Here is an 18486-nt window from a genome sequence, read left to right as displayed (position 1 = left end):
AAGTCAAGGGACAAGGAAAGATAGAGTTGTTCACTGCTAGCATACACTTGAATATTACTGCCTTATAGACCCATCATTCTTACATAGAACGTAAGATCACTTCACTTGTGTAACTCAGGAGAGAATGAATTAGTCTACCAGAGAGCTGGTGAACAGAATGAACTGGAGTTGGTGTAGGTTAGCTTGTTCCTTACACTACTGTAGAATGGCCCTTTATGCTTTTGAATTTATTAAATTCACCCTCATTTACAACTATGCAGCGAAGGATACCTCTGACACTGAGCTCAGATGTATCCACTACTTCTCCCCATAGCTTGGTGACATCAGACGAAGAATATTATTACCTTTCAAACAGCCTTCATCTTGATGTAATAAAATCTAGGAAGACCATAAGCAAAGACCTGGGATTCTTTGCCAACTAACTTGACTGCCCAATTGAAAACACAGCTTTTCACCTATTTTCTCCTTCCATCTTGCCAATATGCCTACTTGGACACCAAACATGCAAATCACTCATGTATAACATCTTGGAAGGGGGCCTGTGTAGGAGTCCTGCAAGGTATTGTGGCCAAAAAGATAGGGTTGCTTTTCTAAAAAAGAAGGAAGAGGGTTATTCTGCTATAAAGCCTTGCACACTCCAGGCCCCACTCAAAATCCCCTCTAATGCTTTATTTGCACAAGGAAGATGCTGTGGAGTCAAGGATGGATGAACTAAGGCTCTGGGGAAAGGAGAGAAATGGGCCTGAGGACAGCAGGATTAAAGACAAAGAAGAGTTTCTGTTTGGGAAGGTCTGTTGGCTCAGAGAAAGGTAAGAAAACATGTCTTCGCTTCACAGCGAATCAAAGAGGAAAAAAACAGAGACACAAACTTCCTGGGGTTCTCGTGACTAATACAGATACGTGTCGGGGAAAATCTGAGATATGACCCAGGAGGCCTTGTGAATACGGAGGAGATTCAATTAGAGGTCCACATTAGTTGATGAAATCATGATAAAAAGCTGCAACAGGAGGACAATTATGTGTCAGTCGGCTTCGCCCAGCTCTGTGAAGAGGCTGGCACTCCAATGCATCATTGTTTCTGCTTATTTGGGGGTAGCTGAACTTGCACCCGGAATTAATTCAAGTCAGAGACTCCACAAGATGAATATTTTCCTTCTTCTTTTTTTTTAATTAAGTCAAAGTTTTAAGGCTAGGATCAAAAATTTGTATTTTGAAAAGGAAAAATTTCAGGTAAGAATTTTTTTGCTTAAAAAAGCCTCTAAAACTTTTTACTTTTTTATTTGCTTTTCTTCGTTTACCATGTGACAAAATGCCAAAATAACTAACTAAATAAATGAGATGTGAAATGATGCTCAACCCAATGGACTTTATCACTTGTCTTCTGAGGCTTGCTCTATCCTTGCGTGATTGAACATGGAGAAGAGTCACACTACCATTCCTCCCATCCATCTAGCAGATGCTACTGAACCTAGACACTGATGTCAACCTCTATAGGACAGCCACTGTCCAGCCCCCAATCCTTAGAATAAATATGGATGTGTAAATATTCCCCTGTTAACAATGGGTTTTTTTGTGTTTTTTTTTCCCTTCCAACAAGCCACCCTTCTCAGCAGTATCTCCTTATGTTTGGAGGACACAAAAAGGCAAACACTTGTATTTTCTAGTGGTTTTACCTAAAGGAAAGTGCCCAGTTCCAGGATGGTCATGTCTTGGTCCTGTAGCTACTTATTCCAATGTTGTTGGTGGTGTTTGTGTGTCGTTGAGTCAGTTCTGACTCATAGTGACCCTACATACGGTTGACAGGAGAAGAAAGCCTCATCTTTCTCCTTAGAAGCAGCTGGTAGATTCTACCTGCTGAACTTGTTAGGAATTCAACAGTAACCCCCTGCACCCACAGAGCGCCTTATTCCAGTGTTAAGACTTATAATATTTTCATCAAACCAACTAAAACTATGACAGGAATCCATGCAAATAAGCTTAAATTTTGGCTTGTCTTCAAATACTCCATTTTCATAAATATTTTATGCAGGATTTCATGAGTCTTTTATTTTTGTTTAAAAAAAAAAAATCCAATGCATTAACCTCATTATCACGAGTGCACTATTTCATATTTAAAAGAATGGCTATTACTCATAAATGAGGGGAGGGGGTGAGTGTAGTATTCTATCTTACTATTCAAACTACGGCTCTCTTAGCTGACATATTTTGAGATTGTCAGTGATAACTTTGAACTGCAAAGAACTTTGTGGCCACAAAATACGTTTACAGAGAAAGATAAACTGGAGTGGGGTGGGGTTGGGGAAATCTTTAAGACAGATTTCTTGTCTTTACAACATGGCTTGAGCTGAATGAACACAGGGTGGTCTTTTTCTTAGAAATTCTGCTTTTCATGGATTGGGCCTATTTTATTTCATAGAAAGGAAAACTATATACATATGACATTGATTTTTAGAAAGTGTTAAGATTTCAAATATGGAGACAAAGAGCATGATAGAGACAGGTACGTTACTCTGTCAAAAACGCTACGGAATTTATTTGACAAACACTAGGAATCGGTGGTGGCTATCTCGAAATGTCTAAGTTCTATGCGTATTGATTTTTTACCATGTGGTAACTTTTACTCTAAAGAAGACAACGTTGAATGAAGGAAGCCGCATTCGATGCTAGAAGAACTGGTGTGTGACATTGGACAGACTCTGCTCATAGATTATCACTGTGTGACTCCACTGCTGACCACCTCAACACATTCCATTCATGTTACATTCGCTTTAGGATTCAAAAAGAGCATTGTAGGTTTAGGACCAGCTGCTTCTGTTTAAGCCTAAGTGTTTCTGAGCTGCAGCTACATAGCTCGGGTGTGAAGTCATCTGAGGGCCGGATAGGCTATATTCTGCCTGATACTCCCCCCCTTTCTGTGGCTAATCCCAGGGGGGACAATGTTTGAGAGATGTGCTCAAATACCCTGTGAAGTTAAAAGTAAGAAACCCACACCACCTCATTTCCCCACATTGTCCATTTCTTGAGTCACATTTTCTTGTGATATATTCATCATTCTTAAAGAATTGAAGGACACACTAAATACTCATGTAAGGAATGGTAACATTTCTGGTTATACCTACGGAGATGCAGGCTGTCTCGATGTCCTGGACCTATGGTTCTTTCCATCCGTAAATTTCGGTTTCTATATTGGATAAATATGTGTGTATGAAGATAATATAATGGTTTAATTAAAAAGCCATATGTCAAAGCAGATTATATATATATATATATATTATATATATATATAACAGAAGCTGCGGCTTCTAAGTGAAGGTTCATGGGGAAGCGGGGAACACTGTCAAGAGTTAACTTATACACACCTGGATGCATGGAAACACATACACACACATACACACATACACAGCTGACAGAGAACAATGGCGTGCATTACTGAGTAAGATGGCGTATGATTCTGCATGCTTAATCATAACAAGCACCAACTATAATGATCCTTCATGAGCATGGCATCTTGGCTATCATGTGGTCACTGAGGACACTCTTTACAGTGCATCAAAAACATCTACCACACATTTCAGTGTTCAGTTCAACATGGTGGACACTGGTTCCCTCCACCCCCAGCAGGAGCAGCCAATGGAGATTTACTGACCTGTCTCTGCTTCGACGAGAGGGGAAGGCAGCGTTGCAGCCAGCCACCGTGCACACATGCATCTCTTTCAAGTGAACATTCCTGTAGTGAAGCTTCACACTGTAGGAACTTTTGAAACTCTTCTTGCACACATAACAGATTTTGGGGTCTGGGCTAGAACACAGGTCACCTTCTGGGGAGAACTTTTGGGGGCTGCCATAATTGAGAGACGATGCAAAACTTTCATGCAGGGCAGCCATGCTGGCTCCCCCACCATTGTACAGTCCATACTGGCTCATGTAAAACATGTCATAGGTGGGGTCTGTAAATTCTTCCTTCACCTTGATGATGTCCTGGTGAGAAGGCTCACTGTGGTTCTCATCAGGCCTCTCAGTGCTCAGCAGGACTTTATCACTCACTTCACTGTGAAGGTGCTCATCCCCTTCCATGGATTCCTCACCTAACTTGGGCTCTGAAGACTCCGACTCATTCTCATAGTCCCGCTCAGGTTCTTGGTCCTCAGATGTCATACTGTCAGCCCTTCTGATTTCAGTCCTTGAAATGCACCGGGTCCTGTTATGCTTAGAAAAGTCCTTCACAGACATCCCTGGGCTCAGCTCCTCTTGGGAGTGGCAATGATTAACATGGCTCATGTCACTGACCACAGCTCCGCCATCATTGGGGTCATCATCTTCATCGTCAAACTCATCAGCGGTGTCAATAATTTCCTTTTCGATCTTGACAGGCATGCTTGACTTCCTGGGCTTCTTCTTGGGTGCCAGGTCAACACTAGGCTCATGGGAGGCCATCAACACTGCTGGCACTATTGGCTCAGAGGGAGGTGGTGGGTGCTGTTCCATGGGACCACTAGTTGGAATGATGGGACTGGTCGGGAGGGAGGTCGGAGGACTCACCATTTCCCCCGGAGTGAGTAAACTTCTATAAAATGGAGGAACTGGTTGGACAGTCTTTAGCCCAGAAAATACCAGCTGGCTAGGGAGAGGATTCTGTAAGACGGGATCCAGTGGAGGAGTGGTGAAACCCATTGGGGGCCGGCCAGGGCTTGTGAGAGTGAGATTTGATTTTGTGCTTGCTATGACCGGGGTGGCAGCTCCTGATGTGGCGCGAATTAAATCTTTGTCTCGGTTATTCCTCAGCATAGGCATGTGAAGGCGGGGGTTAGGGTTTGCACTGTGGCGATTGCGGCTTCGCAGGGAACTGAAGACCATATTGCAACCTTCGATGGTGCATCGATGTTTGATCTTCAGGTGTACAGCGTTATAATGTATTTTAAGAGTGCCTTTGTCATAGAACGTCTTGCCACATGCATTGCAGAACACTCTTCCTTTCCTAGAGGCTGACCCCATCCTTCTCATTCGGTGAATCCGGAATGAGCTTTTTGGGTGTTCCGTTTTGGTTAGATCACTGACTGGGGCAGAATTCTGAATGGGGGACACACAGGCTGGCTCTGTTTTGGGCTCCACATTAGTAATGCTGCTCAAGGCATTTCTATTGGGTGTCTGATCATTCTTATAAGGTGTGGGAGACACTTCAGATTCACTGCTCTCATTATATTCATTCTGGGTTAAAAGGCTTGGTTCCCGCAGTCTTAGCCCTGGCTGTTCTAACAGAAGGCCGTTTGGAGGCAACCCTAGCAATGGGGCTGAGACTGGGTTTATGTACTGGAATGGAAGCAGAAAAGCCAGGCTGTTAGGGATGTTTTCAAAGTGATGAATGCTGGAAGGGTTGCTATTCTCTAGATGAGCAAGGAGGCTGGGACTCCTAGTGCGATTATTGCTCTCGATGAAAGTCCTTATATCTGAGTCTGTCTTTGAAGATGGCACAGCCACAGCCTGCCCTTCTTTCTCTTGAATTGCCATCAGCTCCACAATGGATTTGGTTTCTCCAAACCGCAGAAACTGTTGAAGGGTGATAATCTCCTCTTCTCGAGACATGATAGCCCAGCGGTCCAGCACCTTGCCGGCAGCATCCTAGAGGCCACATCAAAGAAACAACAAAGACAAACACAAACACTTATTGATTGTGCATAATTATTCAATGCAATTGAAGATGCTCTGTCTGCTCATGGAACACAGAGCACAAGAACAGAAAACAACATGCAAGCACTGTTAATGAAAGTCGACCCACAAAGCAAACTTTCCTGCCATGCAAATACAGCAATTAGAGTCACAGTTAGAGAAACAGGTAAGAGTTTAATAATGTCTAAGCAAACAAAACACAGACCACTGGGGCTCTGTGATCCAAAATGCTTTCAATAATACTGCTATTTTAACAAAAGTGATCTATGTACTATGCAACTATTTAGCATATATTAGTATAAGATGTGAACACTTGCTGTGCAAACCACTATCAATGTAAAAAAAAAAAAAAAAATGGTACCTTAATCCTTACTAAATAATGACACCATAGAAAGGAATTGAGAACATTCTGCCACATTTACTTCTAAAATACAAGCAGACGTGACACTGGATTTGGTGAGGAAAATTCTTTAAATATGAGGTGTTATGAATTTCTGAATCAAAAGATGAATAAAGTAGTATTGCCCCTCAAGCCCCTTATTAACTGAACTCATTTCTCCTCCCTTATTTTTTAATAGCTATATTTAGTATCATTTAATAGTAGGCAATTTCCTAAAGTAGAGCCAGGTAAAAAAATCACTTGAGAAAGGTAATTGTACTTTTCCTGAAAATTGATTGCAATCCTATGACTCAAAGTTTGATTTAAACTTAAAGTATTTGGTTTTTTTATAGTCTTGTTATAAATGACAGCTACAGATGTTTAGAAAAGTAAACATCTGATGGATTCAGATCGAGTAAGTGTTTTAAAATGTTGTCTCTTTAACAACCTGCTCTGATAGCAAAGGGAACCCACAGAGAACACACATCAGTAATCACCAGACTATGTGTTGTTAAATATACATTAAAAAGCATTTTACACTTTCATTTTTGCTAGTAACTATGAGATTTGCCTGGAGGTAGGACTTAGAAAGCCTACAATGTAATATCTGCCAATCCATTTCAGTACGGATTGAGAGCCATCTAATTGAAGCACTGAAATCCTGACTCCATCATTGTCTTAGGGCAATGTTCCAACCAACAGGAGCAACACTTGTACCCACACTGACCATCAATTTCAGAAAGCATTAAACTTTCTTAAAAACAAAATGACAAGATTCATCAGAAAGGGAACCATCATAACCTCCCAGAGGAAAAATCTAGCCGACACCTTCATCAAGTGACCAGAGTTCACATTTCCAATAAGAAGTACTGTTGGCAGCATGTACCCCTCATGATAGGATGCATTAGGAAGGACACACCACCAGTTTGTGGAATTCTGGAAGGTTTAGAACTTCAACCTAATCATGAAAAACAGCACACAAACAAAATTGAGGGGCACTCCACAAGACAGGGAGTCCTGGTATGGTGCTGCGGGTTAGTTTGCTAGATTGCAAGGTTGGTTTATACCAGAAGGTTGGCGGTTCAAGCTCACCAGCCACTCCTCAGAAACCCTACACAGGGTTTCTATGAGTCGGAAGAAACTCAGCGGTACTTAAATAACAACAGAGTCCTGGTGTGACGCTGTAAGATAAACATCGGACCACAAAGTTGGTTTGAATGCTAAGGTTAGCAGTTCAAACTCACCAGCTGCTCCTCAGAGACTCTATAAAGGGTTGTTATGAGTCGGAACTGACTCGACAGCACTTAACAACAAATACAAGATTTTTACACTAAAAAACTTTTTTAAAAACTAAAAAACCAGGAAATACTTTTTAAAAAGAAGTCAAAAGCAAGCAAACAAAAAGAATTAAGCAGGCACTACATTGATAGGACAAATAAATGTGAGGAACTAGACCAGAGAAGATCTCAATCAGTTCAAACCAAATTAAAGCCTCAGAATAACAATCCACAGTACAGGAATCTAATGGCCAAATTAAGTCTGAGGATTAGTTAATACTATTGTTATCAACAACTGTACTATGGTTACATAAGATGTTGAAGAAGCAGGGTAAGGAAGGTAAGAGAACAGAACGCTAGTATTTCTTAAATGAAAAAAAATTTGTTCTCTTGGAAAGCTCTCTTCAGCCTCTGGATTGACAATTCTCTCCAAATCACAATTTCATGGTCTGAATCACGGCAGTTAGTTTGATTGTAAGGAGATTCCTGCCTTCATATTATTGTTTAAAAAGCTCTGACAGTTAAGTGCTTGCTCTTCCTTAGAAGGCTAAGTCGTAGTACTCTATCATTTGACTTACATTTTACCTGGTGATCTGCTTCTAAAAGGTAACAGCCTTAAGTAGCCTGTGGAGCAGTCCTCCTCTGTACACATGGGGTCACCATGAGTCAGAACCAACAACAACAACAACAATGTAACAGTACATGTGTAAGAACTTGCAAATAATATTCATATCTATGTAAACTGTCAGGTGCTCTGGTAGCGTAGTGGTTACAAGTTGGGCTGCTAACCTCACCGTAAGCAGTTCGAAACTACCAGCTGTTCTGCGGGAAAAAAGATGAATCTTTCTGCTCCCGTAAAGATTTACAGCCCTGGAAACTCTATGCAGGGTCGCTATGAGTCGGAACCGACTCCACGGCACACTACCACTACCATGTATATGTCCCTCCACCACTCTGGAAGGTAAAATAGTTCTTCAGCTCAAATACTCTCACCTGATTCTCTGCCTAAATGTCTTACCATAATGTGGACCTACATTGAAGTAATCCTGCAATACCCACCCCCCAAAAAAGCAATTGGTCTCCCTTACATGCCCCCGTCTTTTTTTGAAGTTAAGTGAAGTGAGGGGGGTTGGGTATACTGGTAATTTAGATAAATAAATAAAAGAAATAAATTATGATTTTATATGATCTTCATTTGAACCTAATAGCTTCCATAAGTCAACTATGCTTAACAAATGAGGAACCAAAGGTAAAGAAAAGGTACAGGGGCTAATAAGGTTGTCAAGATGCTCATTTGGTACCCAGCCAACCCAGATATTCTGACTCCAACTTTACTGGGTGTTCTCCCGCGGCACTTCTAGTGACTGTCATTTCATGACACCACTTCCCAGGGGAGTTCAATGAGTCTGTGAAAGAAGGAACGAGAAAGAGCTGGTCTTGAAAACACTATCTTGATTCTTTTCTATAGCATCTTTCTTTGACCATCAAATCCCTTCACTGTGGTTTGTTACTCCAGGGCTTTAATGTGGTTTGAACTAGTCCAGTCACTACCAATGAAATGAAATCAGAAGAGAACTGAATTTTTTAAAGCTGGGTGAAACACAACGACAGGTGCAATCGGAAAACTTATGGGTCAGAGCCTTAGAATGGGAGACTCAGAAGAGACACAAGCAAGCCCACTCAGGATCCTGATGCAGGGGCGACCAGATTACTGGTAGGGCTGTAGACCATGGCAGGCATTCAGAGCAGCAGTCAGCCACCATCTTTAAGAAGGGCACCACTGTTTCCCACTCTGCTGGTCAAGAGAGTTGGTTGCTATGAAATAACATGCATGCTGACCTTGTTTTCAAAGGAGATTTAGTTTCTAGCAAGGGGTAAAACTATAGTTTTCCTCATTCTGGTTCACTCACAGTTTACAAATTCGGGTCAGTTTCAGTTTTGTTTTACTGGGCATGAGTGAACCAGGAAGAATCAGTTTGAAGTCACGTGTAGCTCAAGGTGTGCCTCCCCCAGCCCATTCTGAACAGTCCTGTCTTTCCCAGGTTCTTCCCAGGTAGCCTGCACCTAATTTGCACATTGATAATGTACTCACACAGCTGGAAGCTCTGGTATTAAAATATGCCTTAGAAACCATAGCAACTGATCAAACCCACCTGAAGCATCTCATTTCCATCCCCCTTCAGTGTTCCTTTTCCCTACGATTCACAGCAAACCCATATGGTTTTTCTTTGCTCCTGGCCCGCCACAATGCCAGCTGTGATTTCTAAAACTACAGCCTTTCAGACCCTTTTTTAGTCCTCAGTAGTTGTTTTTGCTAAAATGGATACTACCATGCTAATGCACGTTACTTCTGGTGGAAGAGACTCGGGTAAGTACGAGTCGGAAATCTGGTGTTAGCTCCAATCATAAGAGAGGGCTTCATTTATAGCGGAAAGAGAAGCAGCAATTTCTAATTACATACAACATAAGATCTTTGCAAACAAATGTACTTGAAGACAAGACAAATATCTACATTACGCACTCAATCTGGAGCAACCCTCAGAGAATGCCATTTCAGCCCAGCTAATATATGGTGTCACAGAAGTGTTTTTACAAAGAAACCATCATTCACATTTGATCAAGATGTTGTGATCCAAGTCTTAAATGGAGACCACTGCAGCAAAACACAAAGCCAACCTTCTCATGCAACACACGACAGATATACAAGCTCCATATGAAGAATGGCATCAGCTTTAGCATCTCCCAAGGAGCCCTGGTTGTGCTGTAAGATAAGCACTGAACTGCTAACTGCAAGGTCAGCAGTTCAAACCCACAAGAGAAAGATAAGGCTTTCAGCTCGTGTAAAGATTTGCAGTCTCAGAATCCTATAGTCAGGGTCGCATGACTTAACAATTGACCTCCAAAGGGAAAAGGGAAGCCAGGTTCTTTTATTCTGAAGGCCTCTGTGATCCAATGGCCTGTTGCAATGATTCTCAAGCACTGGGCTTACTAGCCTCTTCTGTCAAGACAATCATTTCTGTGAATGGTCTGTATCACAGTCAACATTTCACTAGTGCCACTCTGGTGACTATTTGTATTTTTCAAACCAGTCTGCAAGTAATTGAGAGTAACTATTTGGATGCCTTTTTAGCAATTTGACATTGTTCCAACAACCAAATTATTATTATTATTGCATTGAACTTAAGTATTGGGCCAAGTGCATGACCAGAGGGATGACTAGTTTTTCTCCACAGATAATTGGAAATGCACAAAGAGACTATCTGGGAGAATGAAGGCCAAAAAAAAGAATTAGGTATCATCCCAAAACACATTCATAAAATTCAGTCTCTGAAATCAGTGTGAAGATTCTGACTGTCAACCAACCCAGACTGGGAACCTTGCCATTCCTATGCGGGTTTGTAGTTGGTGAGTCAATTCCTTAGGCTTCCCTATTTGTGATTTTTTGTCATTCAGGCTGGGAAATGTCATTTACAAAAGGAATACAATAAGATTTTCCTGTTAAGTGAAATGCAAAGTATTATTAGAAAAAGTAATTGATTTCCAGTGAGAATAACTGACTATAATATTAATTAAAAGATGGTTAACACCAAAGAGTCCACACTTCTAAGGCAGTTTTTCTAGGTTCAGAAAAAAAAAAAATTATTAAAACATTTATGATATTGACACCTAAGCATTGCAAATGAAAAGATTTCCTTTTATTATTTTGCTGAAACTAGTGATTATCACTCTGCAGAAATTGGGCAGCCAGTATATCTACCTGACTCTGTAAGAGAGATCTTAACTTGTGGCACTGTGGGATAAAGCACTGGACCATAAGGTTAGTGGTTCAACTTCACCAGCTGCTCCTTGGAAACCCTATACAGGGGTGTGAATTGGAACCAACTGGACAGGATTTAACAACAACAACAACATAGTGGCTAAATGAAAGACTGTAGAAGAATTGATGCACTGAGATATGGTGTTGGAGGAGAATTTTGAAAGTGCCATGGGCTGCCAAAAGAACCAACAGATCTGTGTTGGACGAAGTGCAGTTACAGTGCTCCTTAGAGGCCAAGATGGCCAGACTTGGCTCTCATACTTCGGACATATTGTCAGGAGGGACCAGTCACTAGAGAAGGATATCATGTTTGGTAAGGTGGAGGGTCAGAGAAAAAGAGGAAGTCAAGTCCTCCAGTGAGAGGGATTGACAAAGTGGCAGCATCCATGGCTCAAGTGTGGCAGCAATTATGAGGTTAACCCAGGACTGGGCAGTGTTTCATTCTGTTGCACATAGGGTTGCTAAGAGTCAGCACCGACTTGATGGCACCTAACAACAACAACCAATGGCTTTACATCAAAACACCTTATTGTGACTTCTAGTTTAGTAATCAAAGTTAAACGATGTTCATTGGCTATTTTATTTGGGGGTAAAGTAATAGGACAGTGGAGTCCTGATGTGGCACTGCAGGACAAGCATTGGACCACAAGGTCGGTTTGAACCACATGGTCGTAGGTTCCAATTCAATAGATGCTCTTTGGAAATTCTGTACAGAATCACTATGAGTCAAAACCAACTCGACAGCACTTCACAACAACAACAACTAACAGGACAGTAGGGAGTTCTGTGGAATGCTAACCACAGGACGGTGCTTCAAACCCATCAGTCACTCCTTGGAAACCCTGTACAGGATTGCTATGAGAGGAAACTCCTATGGCAACTAAAACAACAATAGGACAGTATAGGGAGAAAGAATACAAAGATATGGAAGTTGGATCATATTAGTGGCTTGATTGATATCTAGGATCAGGTGATCCTAAACCAGAGTCCTAAACTCAGTCCAAGAATGAGCCCATCTGTGTTCTTGGTGGACCACTAACCATGTCACATCATGGAGGAGAGGCCATGGTGAATTCTTTCTGCGTGTGAATGGAATTGAAAAAGGAACATTGAACACGGCACAGATCTGGGGGCTAATTATAAGCAGTATTCATATTTCTAAGAAATAAGTAAACGGTGTAATAGTAGCAGACAAGCATAGAATAATTTAATTTTCTATTCTATTACATGAAATTCTTGCCAGTCAAACTTCAGGCAAAATTTAAAGGAAAATTCTAAAATGATGAGCTGAAAACTAAGATAATTTCCCTGTTATCAGCTTAGATATTTTAAACAGGGATTTTCTGACAACCATAGAGCAAATATAAAGGTTCATAGGCTATCCTTTTTTAATTCATATTTAGATCTGAATAGTGTGATTTCTTACAAAATTATCCCATCATAACCACATTGGCGATTTATTTTTGTGACCATCTCCCTTTTAAATTTTATATAATTTCTTTTTCATGATTAATTCAAATACCAAGGTAACAGAAAGTGTAATGTGTCTAACTGTTGTTGCTGAGTGTCACTGAGTCGGTGCTGACTCATAACGTCACTGTACAGGATTTCCAAGGCTGTAAATCTTTGGTGGTGGTTATATGCCGTGGAGTCAGAACCGGACTCATAGTGTCTCTGTACAGGATTTCCAAGGCTGTAAATCTTTGGTGGTGGTTATATGTCGTGGAGTCAGAACCGGACTCATAGTGTCTCTGTACAGGATTTCCAAGGCTGTAAATCTTTGGTGGTGGTTATATGCCGTGGAGTCAGAACCGACTCAGTGTCCCCGTACGGATTTCCAAGGCTGTAAATCTTTGGTGGTGGTTATGTGCCATGGAGTCGGAACTGACTCATTGTGTCCCTGCATAGGATTTCCAAGGCTGTAAATCTTTGTGGGAACAGAAATGGTGGGCTCAAACCTCTGAGTTTGTGGTTCACAGTCCAGTGCTTATTATATAGAGCCACCGCACTCCCATGTCAAAGGTTGTTGTTGTTAAGTGCCATCGAGTTGGTTCTGACTCATAACTACCCTGTATAGGGTTTCTAAGGAGTGGCTGATGAGCTTGAACCGCTGACCTTGCAGTTCAAACAAACTTGCAGTCCAGTGCATTAACCCACAGCGCCACACCAGGATTCCATGTCAAAGGTTAGAAGGTATAAAGATTACCAGATTTGAAGTCTACCCTGCTTGGCATTCTATTAGGTGTTAATAGTGATTGCCCAGTTAAAAATTGGTGACGTAAAGCTATGCAAAACATAAATCATGAATTGTATCAGCTCTTCTAGATGCTTACATCTTAAAGATAAACAAACGGCCAGGTATCAGTAATTCTTGAATTAAGGACTGATGGAGCAATTCTATGCAAAACTTAAATCATGAATTTTATCAGTTCGTCTTAAACTTTTCTAGATGCTTAAGTCTTAAGGATAAATTGTGTGCTATCTATTAAAATAGTGAATGTTGGTGTTACTGTTGGGCCAATTTTTTGACTTGTAATACTAGTGGTGATGCTGGTGGTTATGTGCCTTAGAGTCGGTTCTGACTCACAGTGACCCTGCATAGAGTTTCCGAGGTTGTAAATCTTTGGTGGTGGTTATGTGCCGCGGAGTCGGTTCCAACTCATAGCGACCCTGTACAGGGTTTCCAAGGCTGTAAATCTTTAAAGGAGCAGAAAGCCTCATCTTTCTCCCGTGGAACAGCCGGTAGTTTCAAACTGCTGGCCTTGTGGTTAGCAGCCTGATTCGTAACCACTACGCTATCAGAGCTCGGGAGCAGAAAGTCTCATCTTTCTCCCATGGAACAGCTGGTAGTTTCGAACTGCTGGCCTTGTGGTTCGCAGCCTGATTCGTAACCACTACGCTACTAAAGCTCTGATAATACTAGTAGACAATAAAAAGGAAGGAGCTAGTGACACACATACTACATCGTGCATGACTCAAACACATTATGCTAAGGGAAAAAAAGGAAAGAAGCCAAATACAAAAGGCTACATAGTCCACAATTCCAATCATCTGAAATTCTGAGATACAAGGTAAAGCGACAGGAACACAAAGTAGACATAAGTGGCTGCCAGAGGTTACGGGTGTGAGAAAAGAACTGACTGTAAAAGAACATTAAAGAACTTTCTAGTGTGATGGATGTATTCTATATCATGATGGTGCTGATACTTATACAACAGTATACTCTGTGCATTTAACATGGTTCATTTGTAGTGTATGTCAAGTAACATGAAAGAAATTGATTAAGTTGTATAAGATGAATGAAACCCTCTCACTTCCCCGTCTCCTGTATCCTACTGGGAGCAGGACACAAGAATACACATTCCCATTCTCTCCCAGCAGTTGGACGTGTAAAATAATCCTTTGTGATAGAGAGTAAACATCAGAATTTATGTTTTACTTAAAAAGATTATTTCTTGCTACTATCTTATATATAGTGTAGTGGTTACAAATCGGGCTACAAAATGCAAGGTCAGCAGTTCGAAACTACCAGCTGTTCTGTGGGATAAAGATGAGGCTTCCTGCTCCCGTAAAGATTTACAGCCTTGGAAACCCTGTACAGGGTCGCTATGAGTTGGAACCGACTCCACGGCACACAGCAGCAGTAACATCTTATATATACTTCTGGTGTGGCGCTGTGGATCAGTACTAGACTATGAAACACAAGGTCGGCAGTTCAAACCCACCAGCTGCTCCTTGAAAACCCTATACAGGGTCACTATGAATCGGAACCGACTCGATGGCACTTAACAATAACAACAACATCTTATATACGGATTGATAATAATGTATTATTAATTCAGATAGGAAGGACTTAACATAATTCAAGTCAAAGCTCATATAGTTTCACTACTAGGCTATAATCATAAAACTTTGGAGACCTGGTGTGGCACTGTAGGTTAATGTGCTGCATTACAAGGTCAGTTTGAATGGCAAGGTGGACAGTCCAAGTTCACCAGTTGCTCCTCGGAAACCCTACACAGGGTTGCTAGGAGTCGAAATTGACTCAATGGCATTTAACAACAATTCTATAGGAGTGTAGTGCTGCAGGTTAATGTGTTGGACTGCAAAGTCAGTTTAAATCACAAAGTCGGTGGTTCAAGCTCACCAGCTGCTCCTCCAAAACCCTATACATGGTCACTATGAGTCAGAACCAACTTGACGGCCCTTACCAAGAGCAGCCTTCTACAGTGCTCTACAGACTGGTGTGGGTAGACATGTACACATGCAGACACCTTCAGAAACACTTCGTGAGAAGTTGGTGAGGACTAGTCATACTGGCTTGCCTCCACCTGCCTTTGTGCTGGCCTCTGCTTGAGGTGGACAGGTGTCAGGATGTGACCTAGAAATTAGCAAATATATCACCTAACTTGTGGGTCACTTCAGAAGCCAAGTGATGGGCTCAGACCATTATCTTAGCGACCAAGAACAGGGACATTCCATCAACATAATAGATGAAGGGGAGTCCTGGTATGGCGCTGAAGGATAAGCACTGAGCTGCCACCTGCAAGGCTGCCAGTTTAAACCCACCAGTCGCTCCTTGGAAACTACACAGGGTTGCTTTAAGTCGGAACTGACTCAATGGCACTTGACAACAACAACAACACATTAAGGAGGCAAATGGAAAACGCTTGGATACCAGCTGTAAGGTTGGATGGGGCTGGCTGTTCGTGCTGAAAGTAACAGGGCTTGGAAAGAGACCTTCTGTGAAGAGCGCCCTTGAGGTGTGTCCATAGTTTTAAAGGGAAAAGTCAACACTTTGAGTCACTAAACCAGTGGTCATCAAGTCAGTCCTAAGGCATGGCGATTCCATGTGTGTAGAAGAACTGAGCTCCAAACGAATTTCAATGCCTATGTTTTGGAAAGTAGATCTTCTTTCTGAGGTGCCTCTGGGTGTGTACTGGAACCTCACAGACAACACAGAACTCTATACACCACACCTAAGGAGAGCCAGGTAAAAGTTGTTGTTACCTGTTTTGAAACTCAGTATATACCAAATGTAACAAATAGATATTTCAATATTAAATTGTCATTCTAAAGTGAAGCCACTTTTTAAATTCTTCTCTTAACCAAAGACCTTAACTCATCTGTGTATTCTCCATCTCCCCAGAGCCCAGTTCTTTTGCTAGATTATGTGTATCTGATTTGTACTAGTTGCCATATCTAAGTGTGTGCAGGCCAACACTAAAGTATCTGTGAATATGTGTGTAAGCAGAATAAAAATGGTAAAAAAAAAAATTCTTATTGAAAATAATAGATTCTGGGAAGTACTTAGGGAAATTTTTTCAAGCTATGTTGTGATAATTTCTGAGAAATACTTGAAATTATGTGGGAAAAGAACTTGGCATGTTTATTTGTTTTAGCAAATTTACATGGAAACATCTTTCTCTGCAGGACTGGGAGATGCATTGCTCATGTATACAATATACATTGGAACAGTCTGGTGGTATAAGTCAACAAAATTATGCCATTCCCTATCCACACAAAGCCCTTTGATATGATTGTGCTTTTCCAGTATTTCAGTCTAATGCTTCTAGGTAGGCAGCTGAAACAACTGGAAGACCTGTAGGCAGACTGAAACATACTCATTCATACCACGATGTGCCAAATGCTTCAATCTAGACTCTATGAAAAAACAACAACAACAACATTTGCTTTGGGTAAAGAAAACCCTATTCAATTTCTACAGTTTGTAAAGTTTGTGTTTTGCAGAATTTTCCAAGAGCATCGTTTTCCTTTCTAAATGTACTGCTGACCACTCATACCCTTGCTCCCTCCTCTCCTCTCTAGAACAGAGGTATTCTTGAATTAGTGTATGGCAATGAAAGCTAGAAGGATGTCCAAACAAAAACCAAGACTGGGTTTTACTTGTTTACATTTACCCATGTGACATCCATTTTAGTAAACAAACACCTTTTCCTCATCAACCCAAAGTTATGTTTTAAAAACAAGTTTGTAAAACATCAGAACTAAGCTTATACAACCAGGCTGGGATGACAGAGGCTGACGCTTATGTCCAGATGACAAAAATCTGAGATCTGAAGTATCTTCCCATTATCTCCACTTTTTGCTTCCCAGGGAGAAATGAATGCTATACAGGAATCGCCACAACTAATTAAAAGATTGAACGCTCAGAAAATTTCGCATTAAAGAGTGTCTGCTACAAGTGGAACCCTTTTGAATCCTTTTTAGTTGACATGCTAACACTGAAATCTTCTCTGTACAGTTACCACAGAACGACTCTGGCGTTTTAATAGTGACTGATCACACACTCACTCGCTCAAACCCACACAGTCTCCACCTTTTTTGGGTCACTCTGACCGTACCACTTACCCCATCATAACTCAGCCTTAATGCGTGACCTTAGAGATGGGTGCTGTGAGGAGGCAAGGCAAAATTATTGGGGGTGGGGTGGGAGGATGTACAAAGTCAAGGAATATCTTTCCTTGGCTGCAACTGCAAATCTGCAGAATATGGCCTATGCATACAATTGGTAGCCAAAGGAAGAACTGATATGTTAATTGTATGTGATTTCTAGGTATTGACTTTGATATATTTTTCAAGGCATCGCAATGGTTACACCTTATTTTTGTCTGATCCACATTAAAATCTGTTTCCCACTGAAAAACCACACCTTTTCAAAGAAATATATAATCCTGTTGATGAATTGAACAATGTTGTTGTCGCTAAGTATCGTTAAGTTGGTTCCAACTCATAACAACCCCGATAGGGTTTCCAAGGAGCGGCTGATGGAGTTGAACCTCCAACCTTTTTGTCTGGTAATTATATTAATATATACTCCCCAAATGATCACCGTTCTAACCCAGACAGCATTAACAGAATGTTGGAGCAATAGCTTTAAATGGTTCGTGTGATTTTTAAAACATATTGTTTGACTTTTGATAAAAAATTCATTTTCTTATAGGATGTTCTTGATTTTGGATCAGATAAGAATATATAATTCATAGGTTACTAGTACTTTTTTCTTCTGGCCTCACTAATAGTCTGTACAGCATTTTTATTTTAAAAACTGTGATTATGATATATCACTCTGGGGTTACAACATATTTAATCACAGAAGGCCCAGCTAAGCTGTATTAAAGGCCTGTCAGGATTTCTTTTTTGTACCAAAGAATTTTAGCTTGTCTAGCTTAAAACCAGGCATATGTATTTCCTCTATGGGCATCTGTTTGCAAATAAATAAAGCAGGTGCCTTGGTATGCCATGTGAAAAAAACTCAAAGGAGTAAATTACTTTTTGCAGTGTCTAGAATTGCACTTCAAAGATTCAAAAGTATTTTTCAAATTACC

At 41.0% G+C, this 18486-nt stretch overlaps 1 protein-coding gene across 2 annotated transcripts in view; it reads right to left on the bottom strand.

Moving 5' to 3' along the window:
* The window catches only part of BNC2 (basonuclin 2), a 569819-nt gene that overhangs the window by 13917 nt on the left and 537416 nt on the right, over window positions 1-18486 (bottom strand). For both annotated transcript variants that reach the window (XM_006864478.1, XM_006864479.1), the window contains exon 5: window positions 3647-5616. In XM_006864478.1, coding sequence (XP_006864540.1) covers window positions 3647-5616 — 1970 coding nt within the window. The remainder of the gene's footprint in view (window positions 1-3646; window positions 5617-18486) is intronic.

This window comes from Chrysochloris asiatica, unplaced genomic scaffold, assembly GCF_000296735.1.
Source record: "Chrysochloris asiatica unplaced genomic scaffold, ChrAsi1.0 scaffold00065, whole genome shotgun sequence".
NCBI lineage: Eukaryota > Metazoa > Chordata > Mammalia > Afrosoricida > Chrysochloridae > Chrysochloris > Chrysochloris asiatica.
This window is presented reverse-complemented; position numbering and strand designations above follow the sequence as displayed.